We start from the raw sequence: 15,216 nt of genomic DNA on the forward strand, positions 1-15,216 counted from the left end.
GCAGATAGGGACATTGAGGGAAAATGTGAAAGTTGAATTCATAATAAATGACCTAAAATAAAAACGTATTGTATGTGCATTTGAGGTGACGGAGCACCTTAAATTTTCAAAAGCGCAGCAGGCAGTTACCAGAGATTAAGCTAGAGATTAAGCCCTGATTGTATGTCTTATTGTGAATTGAGTACAATGGGCCCCTAGGGCTTTTAGCATAACTTTTGACTATTAATAAATTATTCAATCAATCATTCAATCAATCAACACGGCTTCTGGATTTCAGGCAGGGCTATTGTGCTTCTTGTGCTTCATCCACCACACTTCGACCTCCCCACCAATCGGAGAGCCCGATCCGGACGAACGTCCAATGTATACCACCTGGATTCAGACCCGGTCGTCTCACATGGGAAACCAAATGTCTGCCACTCATGATGATGAGTGAGATATTTGGTGGAGGCAGGGCAGGGCTCCTCTGCTACACCTATGTGATTCCAAGAACACTACTCACATCTCCTTGTGGATTTGACTTTGAAGCTCACAATTCTGTTGCAGGGGAAAAGGCTTCCCATCAAATTCGCTTGTTGTTGTTGCTGTTGGTACAGCTGAGTTGTTTTTTTCCACAGCTGTGTCAGTTGGGGGTTCATTGCGTGGGTGTACAATGGCAAAAGGAAATACAAATGCTGGCATAACAACCTCTCGTTAATTGTTCTACCTGATAAGTGCCCTCAATGGGCCATAGTCAAACAGCTCATGAAACCTCAAGAGATGCACACACATTGCTGTAATATGATCACGATACTGCAGGTCTAGGGTTAATACTAAAGAGTGTTTGCTGACATTACATATTGCACTAAATATAATTGGCCGACTGCATGTACACAATAGACGCCAGTCCACGCGCATGTCCATATAGGGTCCATTAAATAAATCCTCCTACTGCTCTATTGTGTCCAACAGTGCATTATAAAAAATATTGCTAGATTACTAGAGCAGTGCCTGTTCAGGGCGTGGCCTTTTGAGGCGCGTGCTCATACTGGCCAAAGTGCTTGGCTCCCGGCATTGCTGGGTGGAACAATACCATGCCTGTTCGGAGCAACTATTACCTCATTTTGAGCTTACCTAATTTCTTCTACCTCAGGTGTAGCAGAAATGGCATTGCAGCTGCAACCATGATGCTTTTCCGACTGCATGCCGTTATCGTCATTACAGATATTTACCTACAGTAGCAACTCTCCTCCTCTACTGCAATTGGATAATTGTGTGGGGCTTAAAATACACATCGCCCTCAAGCCCCTTCAAAAGACAGCTTTGTCAGCTCCGTGAATCTTAAAGTACGAAAGTTCACATAACATTGTGAGATGACAAAAATGAGCGACACAGATGCCTGGGTCCAAGCTTATAGCAGTGATCAAGCAGTTTCTCCACTCATTCATCCACATAAAAGCTTGGCACACTGAGCCAAGTTCTGCCTTACATTTTTGGGGAGTGTGTGTCGGATAGGTGGGTGCACTTACTTCCAATATTTATTGACACAATAAACCCAAACATAACCTAATATTCCTAGAATGTCCTCCCTTGAAACTCCCCCTGCAGCTCTTCTGCTACTGCACCAGAGATAGTTAGCAGGCAAATTGCACCTGTTGTCCGGTTCATGACTTAACATAAATTACAAATCACACTTTTACAGTAGTGAGATCTGACAACGCTATACAAAGAGTGGATGAGCGCGCTTATTATTTTTCCTTATCTGAAGAATAGTAACAGCTGTTCTGCTACGGTACCAACATTTGCTGAGTCAAATGTTATGTTCTCGGGGCAATGGTTACAATGGTACAGCCCAGGGATTTTTAACCCCTTCAATCCGGGAAACGTATCTCTGTCATTTTAGATTTCTTTGGCTATTCAGAAATAGCAGATATACAAGCGCATAGCCTCACTATGAGCTTGTAGATCTGCTATTTTTGAAAAATAGTGAACATTTGTGCAACTCTTTGAATATATATATTTTTAAAGCGAATATTTGTAAAATATTTTGTTCCAGGGACCCCCAGAAACTAAGATTTCTGTACAAATTTTCGCTTAAAAAAATATTTATTAAAAGATTTGCACACATTTTCAAGATTTTTCAAAAACAGCAGATCTACAAGCTCATAGCACGGCACTCTGTGCCGCGCTATGAGCTTGTATATCTGCTATTTTTGCAGATATTGAATGGGTTAAACCACTGGCCAGGTGGACCAGTGGAAAATTCATCTTACTGTCAGCCCCTGACTATCTAATGGTTCAAGGAGCTCTGTTAACCACTTAAACCCCAGCATTCGTATTCTGGGGGAAAACCTTCACAGAAAATAGCAGATCTACAAGCTATAAGGGGGTTAAGTGGTCGCTGCTATATGAGCTGGGCAACGGCTTTCAATCCTCTTGCCAGGACTGCATTTTCTTTTCAGAAAAGAAAAAAAAAAGACTCATCTGGCTGGAAGCGTTGGCTTACCAGAGAGTCTGGTGGTTTGCCAGTCTCTCTTATCACCGACGACAGGCTAGGGCACTTTCTCGCACTTGGCTTGAAGGGGGGCTTTCGATGTAAGATACTGAAACCCATGCTACTCCGTGGGGCCAAACCTTGGGCCCGACCATGATTAACCCTATACCGGTTGCATGCATGAATCCCACGTGCGTGTGTGTGTGTGTGTGTGTGTGTGTGTGTGTGTGTGTGTGTGTGTGTGTGTGTGTGTGAGAGCGTGTCAGAGGTGGAGTTAGTGGGGGTTGAGGGGGGTTTTCAGGTGGCCTAACGTATACAAACCCCAAATACTTCCTCGTGAAGCTCAACGCATCGATCAATCACAGTGTGGAAACGGAACCCATTCCTGATTGCAATCTTAAGCCATTCAATCCGGGAAAGCATCTCAGTCATTTTAGATTTCTTTGGCTATTAGAAAATAGCAGATAAGCTCATAGCACGCCTCACATGAGCTTGTAGATCTGCTATTTGTTTTAAATCTTTTTTTTTTTAGCAAATCTTTAAATATATATTTTTTAAAGTGAACACTTGAAAAATATTTTGTTCCAGGGACCTCCAGAAGCAAAGTAGTGAGGTTACAAATGTTTGCTTTCAAATAATAATTTTAAGTTTTACACAAATGTTCAAGAATTTTAAAAAATAGCAGATCTACAAACTCGGAGCGCGGCACTTGATGCCGGGCTATGAGCTTGTATAGCTGCTATTTTTGAATAGCCAAAAGAATGGTTAAATAGCTAAAATCAAAAATGACACAGATGCGTTCCCGGATTGAATGGGCTAAAGCCAATCTAGCTTTGGCGTCTGTGGGGTTACTGCGGAGTTACTCCGCTTTCTTCACCGTCCCTCCGCGGTGCCAGGCGAGATCAATCAAGGCCCGGCGCCGAAGCGCTCGGAAGGAAGGGGAGTTGTGACCCGGCAGGTCTGCTGCAGGAGGATGATGGTAAGCTGAGCGGACAGTTTCCAGCCTGCCTCCACTCTCCAGGTGGCCCGACCTGGACTGGACTGGACAGCGGAGGGAATAGAGATGAGCAGCGGGATGGCGAGGGACTGCCCGTGACCACAGTACGTGTGTGTGTGTGTGTGTGTGTGTGTGTGTGTGTGTGTGTGTGTGTGTGTGTGTGTGTGTGTGTGTGTGTGGTACTCAGGTAATAGAGTGGGATTTCTGTGTGCATGTGGCACGTGTACATCTGCATGTGAGTGATAGAGTGGGGGCTGGTTTTGAGTGTGTGTGAGTACTTTCCTGTATTTTGCTGCGTGCGTGCGTGCGTGCGTGCGTGCGTGCGTGCGTGCGTGCGCTTAGATGTACATGTGCTGCATGGTGAAGTAAGGAATGGCGTGTGCAGGGTATGTTTCGATACACCTGAAAAAGAAATAAAGAACAGTGTTTATTAGGGATGTCACAATTTCATGATACGATACACGATAACGGGCTCACGATAATGATTCGATAGGATATTACAGCAATACCAGTCCATACCCAGGGATACACACAAACCAATTCTTGCTTAATTAATAATACATATACATTATTTTTTTCCAAAAGTAATTTTCAAAGACAAAGTTACAAAGTGCTTTGCACACAAAAATAAATACAATTATACCAGAGCTGAACAGCTTAAGGGATAGATTAAAGCAAGGTGTATGAATAAAGTGACATAAAAATAGGAGCACCATGAAGGAGGGCCAAACAGAGGAAGAGGAACATACAAATCCTTGCTTAATAGAATATAATAATAAAATGTAAAATTAGACTAGGAGAGATATCAAGAGGATACAACATTAAAAGCAACTTTGTAAAAATGTGTTTCAAAGTGAAGCAGTTCTCACTATCATCTGCAACCCACAGCTTTTCAGAGAGCAGATACACACTGAGATGATAGTAAATGATCATAATACTGCATTTTACATATAACTCCCACTAACCTCTGAGTCATGATGTTGTCATCTCAACTTCACAAACCAAAAGTATAGTTATTGCCAACACAACAGCTTGAAAAACAAATCCATGATACCAGATAGGTTGCTTGTCAAATATTTTTATGCAGTTTACAGAAATGCACAGAAATGCAGCATATTTCTTTGATGCAAGGCAACATCAGAAGTAGGTCAACAAAGCTTGTTGAATGAACTTCAGCTGTGGGCATGTTACAACAGGCAAACTACATGTACTCCAAATGTTTACGCTTCTGTCTTTAATGTGTCTTGTGTGTATTCAGTTGAATGTTGTCTGTAGATATCAAGTACTGTAGGCTACTCAAGCCAGCGGACACAAAATAAATAGCTTCTCCCTTCTCACTAAACTGAGGTGACTAGTCAGTTTTCATGACTGACTAGACATGCCCGGCATCAGCAAAAATCAGGCCTTGGCCTCGTCTCCACAGATTCTTGGATTTATAGTTAGAGAAGAATATAAGGAAATACTAGCCAGGGTACCCTACGTTGCCTGGGTGGGAGAAATAGGCACACATTACGTATGTAGGCCAGTTGATGACGTCATCATCCTTGACCTCAGTACTATGACATCAGTCGTGTGATGTCAGACATCTGGACACACTTCCAGCCCGCCTGCCCACAGGAAGTAAACATTAAGCAGGGAGCAAAGGTTCAACCTTGAGTGAGCAGGCTGCTGCAGGCAGTGGACAGATAACTACTGTGAGATTAAACATGTCATCCACAATTTTAAAGACTTATTACGGACTCGGGGCCATCTGCAGATGGAAAGGAATTCAAGGACACATGATGTCCAGCCAGACGGTTCCAGAGGTTCTGCTGCAGAGAGTGGGTTGTGCTGGAGTCATCACTCTGAACAGACCCAGAGCCCTGAACGCCCTGAACCTAGACATGATCCGACTCATCTACCCCCAGCTGATGAGATGGGAGTCAGACAGTGAGACAGACATAGTGATCATCAAAGGAGCAGGGGGTAAAGCATTCTGCGCTGGAGGAGACATTAGAGCGGTGACAGAAGCGGGGAAGGTCGGTGCTCCCCTAGCTCAGGACTTCTTCCGTGAAGAGTACATTCTCAACAACGCTATCGGTAGTTATGAGAAACCTTACATTGCCCTTATTGATGGAATAACTATGGGAGGGGGTGTGGGTCTGTCTGTGCATGGACAGTTTCGTGTTGCAACGGAGAAGACTCTCTTCGCCATGCCAGAGACTACCATCGGGCTGTTCCCTGATGTGGGAGGAGGCTACTTCCTGCCCAGGCTACAAGGGAAGCTGGGGCTGTTTTTGGCCCTGACAGGCTTCCGACTGAAAGGACGAGATGTTCAGAGAGCAGGGGTGGCAAATCACTTTGTGGAGTCACACAAGATACCAGACCTGGAGAGGGATCTAGTGGAACTGAAATCTCCTTCAGCTGAAGATGTCTCTAGTCTACTGGACACTTACCAGAGCAGTCTGGACGCTGACAAGCCTTTTGTCCTGGCACAGCAGGTACACAACATAAACAGGCTGTTCTCTGCCAGAAGTGTTGAGGAAATCTTTCACAACCTGAACACAGATTCCAGTTCCGCATTCGCTTCGCGTTCGATTGAGACCCTGTCCAAGATGTCTCCCACATCTCTGAAGATCACCTTCAAACAGCTGCAAGCTGGAGCCTCCCTCAGTCTTCAGGATGTCCTGAAGATGGAATACAGACTCAGTCAGGCGTGCATGAGGGGCAGTGACTTCTATGAAGGAGTCAGGGCTGTGCTGATCGATAAGGACCACAGTCCCAGATGGAAGCCGTCTTCTCTGCGGGACGTGACAGATGTCAGTGTGGAACAGTGCTTCTCCTCTCTGGGAGACAAAGACCTTCATCTCTGAACACCAAACACCACGTCCCTGTCGCCACAGCAATCCATCAATCTGTCTGTCACCACAATACCTTCTCAAAACAGCTCTTCACTTCTTTTAATTACAGATGTGGTGTTATCCAAAATGTGAAGGGGTTCAAATTCACATTAACCTGTCTATGATGCACCAAGCAGCCAAGAGCAACATCTGTCACAGTTAGAATATTCAGTAAGTGAGTAAAGAATTCCCGTGAAACTGATGAGCATCTGTGAAGGACATAACAGATTCCAGTGATGAGGAAACGTTAACACAATAGCATGGAGAGCTGAGCAGCTTAATTCACAAACCTTCAATCAGACATAAGGTACTGACGTGAGAACAGTCGCTGTTTGCAGATCTCCATGGTCCCTAACCACACCAAGTTGCTGTAATGTTTAAGTATTTTTCAGAGCATGCGGACATCTCCTGTTCATATTCTATCACACTGGTCAAATGTGATAAACCAGTTTGATCCCGTTCCAACCCGAAATAACCTTGGAGGACATATTGTAGTTTCTTAAGAAGAGTAACTGTGCGAATCTGCCTTGGATTTAGACGTTAGCTGTATCCTAACTCAGGGGTCACACACTTCAAAAGCTGCATTTGAAGGCTGATTACATCACAGCAGCGATTACATCAAAAGCACCCTTCAAAATGATACTCTACTTTTCCCCAATTCGAAGGCTGCATCTAATGCACACTTCAGGAAAGCCTACTTCCTAGAACCCTTTTCACATCAACCATAGGAGCAGCAACATGAGAGCAAAGAAAAAACACTCACCGCTGTACTGTAATTACTGTTGTGTTACAGGCTGCAGCCTTAGTACGTAGCCCCTGGATTTGGGACACAACTACAGTAGTACTGAATTGAAAGCAAAGCTTGATGGCAAACATGATCTCACTGCTTTATCGTCACTGTCGGGTGGAAACCTTGTATGTCCAAAACGGTTACTTTTCAGGAAATGGAAAAAAAGAACCTGTGTTCTACTGGATTCAATGAAGTCATTATAATATAATGACTACATTGAATCCATTGGAACACAGGTGACTGGAACACAGCTTGTGACTATATTATAGTCACAAGCTCTTATTAATAGGCCTACTTTTCATTAGTTCAATACATTTATAAAAACCACAGACTCATTTTGTGTGACACTGTTGTATGACAAAGTATGGTATTTTTTTTTTAAACATACGTAACATGGTGATATAAGGTTTCCGCCCAACAGCATTGTTATATTTCCTGTGGCTGATGACTGTTGATGTGAAATATATCAGTGTCATTCATTGTATGCTGCACTGAGTGTGTTTACCATGATGTAGTATGTCAGTCATTTAGGTCTGTATAGTAGTGTGTGTAGTACAGTGGTTCTCAAAGTGGAGTCTGGGGACCCCCAGGGGTCATTAAGGGGGTGTCAGGGGGTCCCCAACAAAATTGGTTAATACACTGTAAGAATCAAAAACGGTGTAAACACTTTATCTTACGATATCGATAACAAGGTAGCATTTGACCCCTTTATAGCTACAGCAGAATACCTGACCCCAAGCAACACTCCAGCTGTAAACAATAGACCTCAACTATGCCAATAGACAGACTGTACCATATTAACATCTTAGAAAACACAATCCATCTGTGAAACCTGTGTAATGCCGTGTCAGATATCTCCATAATGACCGTTAAATGTCCAATATGTTCTTTCTTCTCTGCAGACTGTTACTTAACTTCTCAACAGATGAACAATTTATCAGAGTTGAACAAGCAGATGAGGCGGTAACTGTTATGACCGGTGTGTGTGACCCAAGCGCACAGCAAAGAGGAGATGTAGGTTAGGTGAAGCCCGAGGGCGTATTTATTGAAAGTCTTTTTGGAGGCGGAGTTGGTGTGGGTTGGTGGCTCCGCAGGTTGGCACAACTCAGCTTGGCACTCATCCGGAATACTGGAGGAGAGGAGAGGCAGGGTTAGTGAAAATAACCACCACAGGAGATCAACAGAAGGCTGGAGCTGCAACTGCGTGAAGTTGAACAGCTTGGCAAAATAGCTGTGTAAAGCGTAACAGTAAACTTGCTCTACAACTTAAAGGAGCTACACCATGAATTTAAAAAATAATAATAATATTTGATATCATATTGTTTATGTCCCTCAAACGTTTTTCAAAAGGTTTGAGCCTAAATCAAGCCTCAGATATACTCATTCCAACTAACTTCTCTCTGGCTTATAAAGCACTTTCACCTGCAATACCACATTGTCCTGTTTGGCACGGGGCACTATTGAGCCAGTTTGTATGCATGTTATGTCCTGGTTCTGTGTGGAAAAAGTAAAAAAATAAAATAAGAAAATTTTTTAAAAAAATGGGATTTTTTTTGTTGGTTAGAACTGAAAAATGGGAGGAATTGTTCCCAGACGTGACGTAGGGTGGGGGAACAAATCTGACGGACTGTTTTCAGACCAATTTACATAAAAAACACAGATAGCCTATGAAAGCCTGCATGCTCGAAGTCGGGTATTTGTTGGAACAGAAGAGAGGTGGGGGAGACCAAAAACACACAAAAATGAAGAAAAAGTTCAAATTCATGGTGTAGACCCTTTAACAATAACTGTACTTTACCGTACGTGTTGACAGGTTAAGCTCTGGCGGGGAGTGACGTGCAGATTGTAGAATGGAAGACAGGTGCGCTGAGTTGAGCCGAGGAGTAGTCGGTGAGGGGGGAGGGGGCGCTCAGCGTGTGAATGTGAAGGTGAGGAGGAACGAGCCGTAACAGTAACACAGGCACAACTGACAATGAAGAGTTGTTATAGAGGAAAATGTACCAACAAAAAATAAATCATGTGCTTTTTCATATCCACATGAATGGTGTGGCTCCAATTTAGATTTCTGACTCGGCTCCAAAGTGCATCACAAACTTCGTGACCAGCCTGTGATGTCAGTCATCTGTGACGTCAGTAGTCTATGACATAATCTACAGTATGACATGTGAATTTGGGGCACGGTTTCAGCCGATTTGAGCCCCAGCATTGACTTTGATTATACATTTGAAGATGACATTTCGAAAGTAAAAAACATATCGTCTCTGTCGGGTGGAAACCTCTATGTACTTTTCAGGATTCAAATAAAAAAATAGCAAAAGTAGCAGATCTACAAGCTCAAAACGTGCCGCGTTTCGCGGCGCTTTCGAGCTTGCAGATCTGCTACTCTTGATGCTTTTGTGTGACGCTATAGTATGATAAAGTAGGGAGTTAATTTACGAAAAACACAGAGGTTAGAACATGGAGATTGGAGGTTTCTGCCCGACAGCAACGATATGTGACTTACTGGACTACTGGCAGCATGTATACAAAGTCGGACTGATTTGTCCATCAATTTGCTGATTTGTCCAAGATCAGCTATGGACACACAAAAACCATTCCATAAGCAGCTAGCCTCTTGCATAAGCCACGGTGTTGGCAAAAAAGGCCTATGACCTTTCCCCTGTATGATAACAAGGGAGGCATGCGTTAATCCGACAGACCTTTTCTCCGACTATGTGGCATCCGCGTGCGGTTAGGGTTAGGGTGCGGGTTTGGTTCGGGTTTAGTATGGAAACGTCGGAGCGCTGCGCTGTCGGAGGAATGCGCTGTCGGACTAAGGTACTGCACCCTGATAACAAACTGCTATGGAGAGTTTCAGCCCAATCCCACCTGAGGTGGTGGCACATAAAAGAAAACAAACAGAGACTTCAACTTAATAGAGATGTAATGTTTGTAATGTGAGTAACATTTAAAATAACTACATTAAAGAATACTAGACCGGTGCCCATCTACTCAGGGAACAATGTAAATCGAAGCACGATGCAAGTTGGGAATGCTTGCCCCACCCGGTTATACAATACCAGTTGTACCCGTTAAGTGTACCCAATGCCGTACCTGCGGGCACCCGCCTACTCGGAAGCAATGTGAATCCTCCGATCCAAATATGGATGTCTTCCACTGCAGGGCCCAAATATGGAAATCCACATCTCAGCAAGAAATGTATAAAAAGTAACGGATCTAGCCCTCACAGCGTAGAAGAGCAATCGCTAAAGCAGAGACAGTGATAAACACTTGTTTGAGAAGATAGTCGTCGCTGTCGTCATACATACCAACAGTCTAAACTGAATTCTGTGTTTCACACAATATACTGCCACAAATATTGATTTAAACTCACAGTCTCACCAACCTAAAACATGGCGGGAGCTCTTGCACGGAACGCTGTCAATCACCTGAAGAGCAAAGAATTCAGGGGATATTTGATGAGCACACATTTCTGGGGTCCAGTAGCTAACTGGGGTCTTCCAATAGCAGCCATCGCAGATAGCAAGAAGAGCCCTGAAATCATCAGTGGCAGAATGACCTTTGCTCTGAGCTGTTATTCGCTGCTCTTCATGCGCTTTGCCTACATGGTGCAGCCCCGCAATTGGCTGTTATTTGCTTGCCATTTCACCAATGAGGCGGCACAGCTCATGCAGGGGAGTCGGCTGATCAGATACAACATGGAGAAGAAAATGGCATCTTCTTCATAAGCCTAGTGCTCCCGTGCACTATTGTGGGAACCAGCAACGCAGTGAGGGGACCCTGTGACTACAACATCCACCTCAACCTAGACACCAAAACAAGTGCACCTAAACATCTTACGTGATCATCTTCATCTGCAATGCTGTTTGTCAACGTAGGATCTGGGACCCCCAGGGGTTCCTGAGGAGAGTTACATATCTCTAACTCTGAGTTAAGGATTTTACAGTGTAGACTGGTCCCAGAGATACACACAAAATCGTATCAATTGGGGGTCGGTCCGTGGCCTAATGCATATTTAACTCGGGTCCTTGAAATGAAAGCTTTGAAGCTGTCTGAATCACTTGGCTTCCCGGCCCGCCCAGTAATATGTGTTGAAGTGTCCCTGATCCAACCCAGCTAACTTATCCCCCCTGTGCGCTCATCATGACCATCTGAGCAGCCATCAGCTGGGTGAAGCTTAAACAGCAGAGCAACTCTGAGATCCACATGGAAGCCATCTCTGGCTTCATGTGATCAGTCATCTGTGACATATAACTCCATGTTTGAGCAAGGTTTCAGTCTGATCTGACCGTCATTCTCTTCCATTATGGAATTAAAATGTAAATATATAAAAACTGATGGGGTTCGGGTTCGAATCCACCGTGGTGTATACGAACACAATGGCCCCGTGGGTCGGGGTTGGTAACCCGGGCGGGGAGGGTGATATCACTGCACGTATTCCTAGGGGCTGGGGCGGCACCTGTCAGCAGGGAGTGTTGTGCGGGAGGAGTAGGACGAAAGCTTACGGCGTGGAGTTTACGGCCTCACGGTGGGGGCTCCTCACTGGCAGGTAAGTCGGTAGGATACAACAGTAGTGACAACACACAAATGGGGGGATGATATAATTGGCATTGCTAAATTAGGGATGAAATTGGATAAAAAATAAATTAAAAGAAGAATATAAAAACAAACACAAAATGTGGGAGAAAAAAAAGAGATGAAAAAAAAAAAGAAAGAAAATGCCTGGAGGTACGTCCATGGCTTACTGCCAGTGTGCACGGGAAATGTACCACTGATTGGTCCAGTGTTTTGCAGGATTAGCCCCGGACAGACAGGCAGCCAAGGCGGGGAAATCATACAACTCAACAAGTTCCAGGCAAATGGAACAATAGAAAGGGGAAGACAAGGAGATATAGACCAATTCTTTGTTTACCAACATTGAGACTGGTGATTGTTTGACGCAATCAATTCTCAACCTGTTGTTTTGGGGTGCGTTGGTTTCAGCACAGCCCAACCCCCTCTTGTGTGTTGGCTAGTGAGGCGCGTCCTGGCGAGACCTGATAGAATGGATTTCATTGAGCACATACTGGTTGCACGCATACTGGTTCTTATCAGTGTGACGTCATCTGTTAAGGGGTCTATGTCTACGTCTACACCAAATAATATGGGCAAATATAGCCAATCTACAAGCTCACAACTTGTCACGTTGCAATGTGTTGAGAGTTTGTAAATCTGCTATTTTTGGCGAATGTTCGCCCTGAAATAGGGGAATGCTGGGGTCAAAGGGAAGAAGGAAAATTGGGAGTGGGACAGGAAAATGACTGCAATGGTGAAGCCCCTTAAAAATATATAAATGTTCTTTCTTTTTCTTTTTTGCTGGTCTGTCATGTTTAAAGGCAATTTTAAAGTGAGCAGGGGTAGAGATAGTAGAGATCAGAATTGCCAATTATTATAAAAAGTCTTCAGTTGTGCCCAAGCAAATACATTTCCTTTAATGACCTCTCGCACTCTGTCAAACTACAGTACATGACACATAGTAAAGTGTGACTGCTGCCCACACTTGGGTTATGGACCAAAACTAGCCAATCAGGCACAAGCTGTCCATCCAGCTCGTGGGATCTACACTACTAACCAATTGTAACGTTCCTATCATGCTCCTGTACCGGTAGCTACTGGTCAGTCATGCAGAAATGGAACACGCAGATGTCCAGACTGATATGCCAGCTCGTCAAAGTTTCATTGTAGTTGATAATCTATGCTTGTAAAAAAGAAAAGAAAAAAAGAGGGGGTCTAATGACAGCGTGGCTTCTAGGCTCATTTGGTTAAGCCTGTTAGCCGTTTATTAAAAAACATCCAAATATGCTTATCAGCTTATTGGTCATTTGCATAATAATAAATATGCATTTCTGCACCGGGAGGTTTACTACAGTAGTTCAGAGAGAGAGAGAGAGAGAGTGAGAAAGAGAGAGTTTCCCCATCCTGCATTAGAACATTAGAATGGTGGAATGTTAACAGCCTCTGTGTGATATCATTGTCCATTTTCCCAGACTGGCTACCTACTATACAGTATGTACTGCATGTATTGTATGAATGTGTGCTCCTGGGATGCCCGTGGCATCGGAGGAGGAGCAGAATACAGTATGCACTAGATTGATACCAGAATACATTGATCTTCCTTAATAAAACAATATATAGATGAACCTACAAGCAGCCAGTAGCCTTCCCTGGCTTGGGTCAAGCTGTATAGGCTGCCTACCGCATTTGCTGTGCAGATTTTATCACTGCAAGATAAACTATGTGTTTGAGCGGGTGCGATTACATACAAAGTCAATGCAAAGGCGCAACTTCCCTAGTTGGTCCCGGATGGATAAGGCCTCAGAGCCAACAAAAAGCATATCAAGATCTCTGTCGATTTTAGGTTGAGCAACTTTACATGCGGCCCAGACAGATTCCGACCCCTTGGTGTTAACCACATGAACCCTAGCGTCCCTATTCTAGGCATGTCATAATAGGCGAAAATAGCAGATCCACAAGCTCACCACGCATCAGTGATATGTTGTTTCGGCAGAGATTTGGTGTAGGGAAAAAAGCATGTGACCAAGTATAGACCCACGGTGGCTAACGGCCAACAAAGTACACTATATAGGGGCTTTAAACAGGTGTTCTGGCTTGATGAAGCAGGATAAAAAACTCCCTGATTCTCCCACTCTCTTCCACTCATCGTGGAGTTTATGAACCTTTGGGTCGTTGGATTGAAAAAAAAGAAGAAAAAAAACATTACTGCGGAATAGAAGTGGAGCTCAAGGAGGCTTTTCTTGTCCTCAAATACAGTAGCACCTGCCAAAACATTAAAAAGATATTTCTCTCTGCAGCAATCACAGCAATGTACATTTAACAAGCATCTTGATAAAATGAAAGAAGATAAATATACTGTAGCTGCGAGCTGCAAACAACAGGGTCCAAGCACAGAAGATGATTGATAAGATGATGAGGAAGATCGTGAAGATTATGATGACTTTCAAAAGATGAAGAAATTAAGGGGGGTGGGGGGATTATGTCAAACCCCCAGTAAGTATAACGCTGGGCCTCGGGTGTGTTTTTCTCAATGTCCAAGAATATCTTCTGCCACTGAATAATAATTGGTAGAAGCCTTGGAACACAGAAATACAGCGTTCGTTGGCTAACTAAATTTGATTATTTACAGTAAGCTGAGTATTGTGTGCATAACATACTCAGTGAGAAGAATCTGGATGAGGTGATTTGAACTCTCGCTGTCACCATTGACAACTCTAACCCCGCACAAGAAATTATAATACACCAGGTGCCATACGGATGATTGAAAAGAAAACATGCAGCCAAGTATTGCATGTTGCTAGACAGCTGGCCTGCTTATTAACTACTAAATTACTAAGGTTTGCAGTTGTGCAAACGCTAGTACTTTAGTTACATGACTGTGAAATAACAAGCAACAATGCAAGCCATCGAACACTGTCATGAGTGAAAATCAATCAAGAACAGATCATCTTATTGGTCAATCGACAAAGAAGGCCAAATAGACCTTCATCTTAAACATTAGACATATCACAAGGAATAATCTTGACACAGTATACCTAAAATATCCGATGATCATCTTGCCAACTGACGACCACTGGAGCACAAACATGACTTGGAAACACAGGTGTGGGGTTGTTGGGCATGTTGATCTGGAGCTGAACACAAACAAACACCCTGGTCGATACTTGGAAAGGAAACATTGTACTTCAGCGAAGTTCAGCCTATAGATGTCCTCAAATCCTCTCCATTTTACTCAGACGGCTCATTATTTCTCTGTGCTTTTGTTTTGTTTTCCCTGTGTGTTTCTCCCCGGTTTGTCTTGTCAGCTGTTTGCTGTCATCATTGTTTTGGTCCACATGTGCTTTTGTTTATAGCATGTGTCCCTCGGTTTCCCGCCAGTTTTACCCTTGTGTCTCCCAGTTTCCTTCCAGTTCTGTCATGTGACCTACCCCTGGCTGTTGCCACAGCTGTCAGGCATTTGCAATCAGGCCTGTATTTAAGTCCTGCTGTTACTTGCCTCCAGTGCCAGATTGTCTAAACCCAA

At 43.8% G+C, this 15,216-nt stretch overlaps 2 protein-coding genes across 2 annotated transcripts; both read left to right on the plus strand.

Moving 5' to 3' along the window:
- Positions 1-5,176: 5,176 nt before the first annotated feature.
- LOC311040871 (3-hydroxyisobutyryl-CoA hydrolase, mitochondrial-like) lies at positions 5,177-6,322 on the plus strand (the record flags this gene model as incomplete). Its single annotated transcript, XM_084051242.1, has 1 exon — positions 5,177-6,322. One exon carries the CDS (start codon positions 5,177-5,179, stop codon positions 6,320-6,322), a length of 1,146 nt encoding a protein of 381 aa, XP_083907368.1.
- A 4,201-nt stretch (positions 6,323-10,523) lies between these two features.
- On the plus strand, positions 10,524-10,867 carry LOC311040620 (mitochondrial pyruvate carrier 1-like; the record flags this gene model as incomplete). Its single annotated transcript, XM_084050949.1, has 1 exon — positions 10,524-10,867. Exon 1 carries the CDS (start codon positions 10,532-10,534, stop codon positions 10,865-10,867), a length of 336 nt encoding a protein of 111 aa, XP_083907075.1. The 5' UTR covers positions 10,524-10,531.
- Positions 10,868-15,216: the final 4,349 nt, after the last annotated feature.

The sequence above is a fragment of the Gymnoscopelus microlampas genome, assembly GCF_963454915.1.
Source record: "Gymnoscopelus microlampas genome assembly, chromosome: 24".
Taxonomy (NCBI): Eukaryota; Metazoa; Chordata; class Actinopteri; order Myctophiformes; family Myctophidae; genus Gymnoscopelus; species Gymnoscopelus microlampas.